This window comes from Rhinoderma darwinii, chromosome 11 (assembly GCF_050947455.1).
Source record: "Rhinoderma darwinii isolate aRhiDar2 chromosome 11, aRhiDar2.hap1, whole genome shotgun sequence".
NCBI classification, from domain to species: Eukaryota; Metazoa; Chordata; class Amphibia; order Anura; family Rhinodermatidae; genus Rhinoderma; species Rhinoderma darwinii.
The window spans coordinates 21,095,474-21,102,741 of record NC_134697.1 but is presented as its reverse complement, the minus strand read 5'-3'; the positions used below and the strand labels follow the sequence as shown (position 1 = coordinate 21,102,741).

Here is a 7,268-nt window from a genome sequence, read left to right as displayed (position 1 = left end):
GCTGATAGGTCTTGCAGCGAATATCACATTTCCATTATTTTTGGATCTCTGAAGTGGGAGCTCCTAGTTATCAATAGAGCAATTAAATAATAATGTTATATTCCGGAATTGTTACTCATGTGATTTCCTAATATTACAGCCAAGTTACCTCCGAACACCTTAACGCCTAGTTACTTCACCATAAATGATACAAGTTTATTTTTTTTTAATACTTTTTGTATTCATAGAAAAAAATAATCTGTGTCCAAGGACCCTTTAAGTGAACATTTGGTTAGGATTTTGCCCTTCTGAAGGAATTTTTTTTAATTCCTGACCCAACGCCGTTCCGAAAGGACCTCTTCATGAAAGACTTCTCTAGAAAGGGTTTGAGGAACGCCAGCTCTTCGCTGCGGTCGGCTTCTATTAGGCAGCTGTTCAGCAGGATGAGGCAGTAGTCTGATTTTCCAGATGACTGTAGGATGAGATAAGAAATCATTCAATGAATAGCGACAGAATTACATTATCATGGACTCCAGGACTCTCCAACCTCCGCAACCATCCTATAAATATAGAGCAGACCATTCCTACCACTGACATGAAGACCCTAATTTATACTTTGCGGTTCAACCCATATAATGCAGAAAATTCCAGACCTTTACTGCAGAAAATGAGTTAAAGGGGAACTGGAAGGAGAAATTTTGATCCCTGCTAAAGGGTTAATACAGAATTAGAAAAAATCCGGCTGCTTTCTTTCAATTATAGTGCCACACCTGTCTACAGGCTGTGTGTGGTATTGCAGCTCAGCCCTATTTACCTCAATGGAGCTGCAATGCCAGGCACAACCGATGGACAAGCGTATGACTATTTTTAGAAGAAAACAGCAATGTTTTTCTAAATTCTGTACAGCCCCTTTAAGCCTATGTCACCATCCTCCTTTAACAATGTGTCTGTGATTTCTTCTGTAACCTCTGTCTTTTGCATATCTCCCAATGTTTGCCTCCTAAACTTTTAACCCCCGCCCTTAACTTGCCCAGGAACGCCCACGCAAAATATTCCAAAAACGTCCATTTCTATGTAAATTTGTGAACCATTTGCAGGACAATCCTGCAAAAAAAATGGACGATTGGGATGTGTGCTCCTCTGCTATGGCAGTCCGTTCCCTATTCTTCAGTAGCTTTCCATCATCCTCGTTCTACTTTTTACATCATGACACTGCCCTCTGCACATGCAGCTGGTCCTTAATGATAAAACCTGTGTGAGTCGCTGTCTCTCCCATTATTAGCACAGCCCTTTCCTGAAATACTCTGTGCATCTGTGAATCATTCCCTACTAACGATGGTCTCGCACTTCCATTCGTCTCACGTCCGGACATTGTCCCTTTTCATGTGGAGTATAATGTAATTGCAGTAGTTTACAGGTCACTTCCTCCCACAAAATCAGCACACTCCCCTCCTGCTGCTGTATGACTACAAGAATGTGCTCAGACAGTACTGTATAAATAAGGTAGAGGAGAAGTCAGAGGGTATAGTGAAAAAATTCTAGAAAAACATTCCTAGAATGGCATATATTATGATATTTTTTATCCATAATAAGGTCAATCACCGCAGACCGGGTTGCCCGGGATCTTTCTAATAGGTAAGCTGATCTTCTAAGGGTATGTTCACACGGTTAAGAATATACAGCTGAAAATACGGAGCTGTTTTCAGGGGAAAACCGTTCCTGATTTTTCAGCCGTTTTTTAATTAAACTAGCGTTTTTCGCTACGTTTTTTTACGGCTGTTTTTGAAGCTGTTTTTCTATTGAGTCGATAAAAAACTGCTCCAGAAACGGCTCAAGAAGTGGCATGCACTTCTTTTTACAGGGCGTATTTTTACGCACCGTTTTTTGAAAATGAGGCGTAAAAAACGCCCTGTCAGAACAGAACGCCGTATTTCCCATTGAAATCAATGGGCAGATGTTTTTAGGCGTTCTGCTTCCGATTTTTCAGCTGTTTTTCGGGACGTTTACGACCCGAAAAAAAGCTGAAAATAAACCGTGTGAGCATACCCTTAGGATGTTACTTGTTGTACTGCATTTTTTCATACACTGGGCTCTGAGAATTTTTAAATGGCCGTTACAGTTCCTCCATCCAATATTTTAGGAATTTCTGCCAGCTAACAAGTCAGACCATGGATGCCTTGTATAAGGGATCTAATGAAGAGCGAAGTGTCCCATGCTGGCATTCTAAGATGTGACATTTCAAGCTATGCTAGGAGTTGTAGTCCGCATCAATGTGCTTGTAATATGGACAATGGGCAATTCCACCTACTTAATTATAAAGAACTGGAAATCCAGATACACTGAACATTTATAAGCGCCTGATTCAGCTATTTTTACACGAGCATAATACGGGTGCTTTTTTGAGCCTGTATTACGAAAGCAACGCCGGACCTCCCGCATTTCACCAGAACGGGAGTTAGAGCCTATGGTGCTCTAACCTGTTGTTACTATGGAGGTCCTGGCGTTGTGTACGTGATATGAGTGCACCCCTATTACGCTTGTGTGCTGCACGTGGATATACCCCATGGCTCCTGTTCAGTCTCTATACAACTGCATACATATTGGACCTTTCTAATAGAGGAAACGGCTGGCTGTAGAGCATTGGACCATTTTTAAATAGCAGGTTCCCAAAATCCCTCTACTAAAATTATTCGGCCCCATGCAAATGAATGTAGTCTTTATCCATAATTACGGAAAACGTAATTACAGATGAAATTGCGGACCCATTCATTTCAATAGGCCACAGACACCTTTCTGTATAATTACGGATGTGTGTCCGGTACTGTAGAAAAGATCCGCAAAATAGAGAACATGTCCTATTCTTGTCCGCACGCGCTTCCGCAATTGCAGACTGATACGGATGTGCGTGCGTTATTTGCAGATCCATACTTGCAGACAGTAAAAACCCTTAGGGTATGGCTACACGCCATGTTTTCAGGCATTTTTTGGGGGTTAAAAAAACATCTACCCATTGATTTCAATGGGAAAAACGGCGTTTCGTTCAGACGGGGCGTTTGAAAAAACGGTGTGTAAAAAACGCACCCCATTAAAAGAAGTGCATGTCACCTCTTGAGACGTTTTTGGAGCCACTTTTCATTGTACCAATAGAAAAACGGCTCCAAAAGAAGCATCAAAAAACGTTTGACGCTTAAAATCAGAGGCTGTTTTCCCTTGAATACAGCTCCGTATTTTACAGCCGTTTTTACTTTAGCGTGTGAACACAGCCTTACGGTCGTGTGCATGAGGCCTTACACTGGATAGGTGTCTGCATAACACGTAGTCCTCTATGTCCCATATTATCAGCATTCTACTGACCTCTATAGAACATTTCAGATAAAAAATTGGGAGAGATGACAATATGAGAAACATTCAAATGCCACATGTGTCCGTTATGTTCTTCAATGTGCAAACACTAATATTAATTGTATCCGAAGTAATGGGAACGGCTGTGGCATTTATAACCTTCCACAATGTAGATCTTCTCCCTCTCTGCTATTTTCCATGTGTTTCATATACAGCAACTCCTTCATATGTGTCAATTATTGGGATTGCTCCATTTTGTTAAGTGACAACAATCCAATAACGGAACAAGAATGGTGGATGAAATTAATTAAAGGGGCTGTCTAGTTTAGAAAATCCATTTTCACATAACCTATTAGGGAATCTCTGAGTAAATAGAGGGGGGTTCTCTGTCCAGGATCCTCATCTCTTGGCCAGAGTGGAGAGCGGTTACAAAGAGCGTCTCCTGCTCTGGAGGACCTGTCCTGTCCCGCATCACACAGGCAACCTATTGATATGAATGTACACTGTGTAATGCTTAATTTCTCCTGTGGCGGTGCTGCAGGGAAATTCAACACTTAAGGTGCTTTTACACGGGCCAATGATCGAACAAATGCTCGTTCATTGGCGGATCGGATTCTTTTATGTTGCCACGAAAATGGTCGCTCGTTTGTAGCACATCTCCCTGTATAAACAGGGAGATGTGCTCCCGACATAATGTCAATATATGGGGATGATCATTCGTCCTGCCAGGTTTTACTAAAGTTTACAGCTAATTGCTAGGCGTTGCCGTCTGGGGAGACTTTTTTTTTTTTCATCGGCTTATTTTCAAGGGACCCTTCTAGGGGTATGTTCCCACACACAAGATACGCTGCAGATTTTCTCCTGCAGAATCGACAAAAATAAAATGCCGGTAAATCTGTCACAGAAATCTGTGCATATTGCTGCAGCAGCTCTGCGTTTTTTCCGCAGCGGGTTTAGTTGCAGATTTAGTGTCAAGCCTTGATCATAGCAAACCATATCTGCACCTGCGGAATTCCAGCGGTTTTTTCTTTGTAAACACGGTACAAAACTCAACTTCTGTATTTTAGTTCAGAATTTATGCTGCTTATTCAAGTCTATGGGCCACAAACGCAGCCTCTCCGCACAGAATACGCAGCATAAATTGAGATACTGTGGAATTGAAAGTCACACCGCAGAACGCTTTCCCCACAACTTTTTCTTCTAAATCTCATTCGCTTTGCTGCTGCTGTGGGAACCCAGCCTAACAAGCTGGAATTCCCCAAGGCAGACAACCCCTTTGGGTATGTCCCTACAGGCAAGATACGCTGCGGAATTTCGGCAACGGAATTCTGTGTGGATGTTCCGCAGCATTTACAGCAGCAGAAAAGGGGATGAGATACATCTCAGCCGCACCATGCAGAAAAATACTGCGGAAAGTATTCTGCGGTGCGACTTTCTCATCTCCTGGAAATTTATGCTGCGTATTCTGAGCAGAGATGCTGCGTGTTTGGCCCATATAGCAGAATGAGGAGTATAAATTCCACTCTAATATATGCAAGTTGAATTTTGCATTTTGCGGCGGTTTGTAGTTTATGCAGCCGAAACGCTGGAAATCCGCAGGTGAACATAAAGTTTGCTACAATCAATGCTTAGGGCCTCATGCACACGTGTTTTTGTGGCTGCAATTTATCTGCATTTTTGCGGATAAATTGCGAACCCATTCTTTTCCAAGACCACGTGATCTACATGGATCGGTGCAGTGGCCGCAATTGCGGACCGCAAAAACTCAGGACAAGTCATTTTGTTGGTAAATTGCGGATTCACCAATACTGGTGAATCGTTGTGGTATCGCGAGTCCGGATGACACACGGATGCACAACAAGTGTTTTTTGCAGTTCGATGGACTGCTACGAACCCGTGGGTTTGAGGACTGCAAAACCAATGCGGTCGTGTGCATGCGGCTTTACACTAAATCTGCAGAAAATCTGCAATGATTTCTGCAACAAAAATGCACTATATTTTTGTGCATTTCTGCGACTGATTTACCTTTTATGATTCTGCTGCAGATTTTCCATTTCGGAAAATCTGCAACATATCCTGCCTGCGGGAACATACCCTAAATGTTCTATATATCTCGGCTCTGCTGCATTTGTAGGTGTAAATTCACCAAAGACCTACAGTACAATTTTTAGAGCTAAAAGCTACATAAAATGTTTTCATACTTTACCTTTGTTTTCGATGATAATCACATTTTTTTAAGAAGCATTAACCCTACAATCTACATGGTTTACAATAGGGGTTACGATGGAGGTTTCGCCATTGGAGATTTGTGAGAAATCTGGATTATGGGGGCAGGGATTTTACTGTCAGTCATCCCATATGTACACGGTTTACAATACGAGCTGCTAATATCACTCACACCTATGGAAATTATCCGCACTTGAGAAATAGTGATCATGGGTCAGGGATTTTTTTCTGTCAATTATCCTTTTAAAGAACACTTATGTCAGCCTTTTCCTTGCTGGAATTGGCTGATAACTGTGAACAATAGACTGAATCCTACTTCACAGCACACGTAGATACGGTGAACTATATCTTAAGTGGCCTTTCAAATACAGATCAGTAATTACAAATTCTATTGAATTTTAAAACCGAGATTAGTTCTGCGTGTTAGATGATTCTGTATGGGAACAATGTTGGCTGACAATGTATCCTCTCATGGCCAATGCAAAGATGATTGTTCTAGACATCTGATTGGATCCTTAAAGGGGTTGCCTAAAATTAGAAAAAAAAGTCTGCCTTTTCCTGCTAAAACAGCGCCACATTTGTCCATGATATTGCAGCTCATTCCCACTGACTGAATGAATGAATGAGACCGAGCTGCAATACTACACACAGCCTATAGACAAGAGTGGCGCGGTATCTGGAAAAAACCCAGACTGGTTTGCTAATCTCGAACAACCAAAGTGATCAAGCCCAGATAATCATTAATATCACATATTTGTAACATGTAACAGTTCCGCAACTTACAGTCAGGGACATGCCAGGTTGATACCACAGATGCGTGGTGGAAATCCAGAAGATGAATGCAAACTGAAGTTTGGAAACACTGTAGCAAAATATTAAGAAATAGTAAAAATACGTCAGTTATAATAGATCCGTATTGATGGAGCTCCATAGAACGTCCTTACCTGCTCAGCTGCAGTCCTTCCATTGTGGCGACGTACACCCGAGGCTCCTGGGTCGTCCTCTCATCTGAAGGACGTTTTATACTGTTCTTGAGTCATAATGACGTTCGCTATCATGTCTAATTGATGTGGGGTGGCCTTTAATGAATGTTAAAAGGGGGAATGGAAGACAGCAGATGACTTTTCGATGCTTGACGTGTAAACTTGCAGCCTTTTGGAAATCAGCTTCTGACAGGATTCTACTTACTTTTTGAACTCTTTGAATTTCTGAGTCTTTAGTCAGAATGTGGCATTAACTTTAATGGGAGTCAGAAAACAAAGGGGCACCGTGCCCAGAGGAGCGCCGCGTCCCCTTTGCACAGACTCGCATTGATAACCTTAGTGACATGTCCGATCATGTCCAAAGGTGAACCTTCCCTATTAAAATTCTGTTATTAAAACCTTTTTATTTTGTGTCTATTGTTTACATTCATAAAAATTGACAATAAATAATTACTAAATTATTATTTTTTTAATACCGATACTATTTTTCTGTTTTTTTTTGTGTGTAACCTATGTATTTTGGGTATTTTTCCCTCACTTTATATAGCTTTTGTAAATGTATTACTTCTCCTTGCCTGCCTTTTTTTATACCAGCCAGTACTATCCCACTGACCGGACCATAAAAAGTGCAGGACTCATGCCCATTATTGTATGAAGAAGGCTCTTAGTGGGCAGGCTCTTCCTTGTGTGATATGTGCCTTTATTTTGGTGTAGTTTTTCTGCAGTGCACACATCCCA

General features: G+C 41.5%; 1 protein-coding gene across 1 annotated transcript; it reads right to left on the bottom strand.

Annotated features, from left to right (window-relative positions):
* Window positions 1-248: 248 nt before the first annotated feature.
* NPS (neuropeptide S) lies at window positions 249-6,555 on the bottom strand. Its single transcript, XM_075842757.1, is given in 4 exon segments — window positions 249-451; window positions 6,331-6,409; window positions 6,492-6,529; window positions 6,532-6,555. Coding segments are annotated over 4 exon segments (321 nt in total). The 3' UTR covers window positions 249-271.
* Window positions 6,556-7,268: the final 713 nt, after the last annotated feature.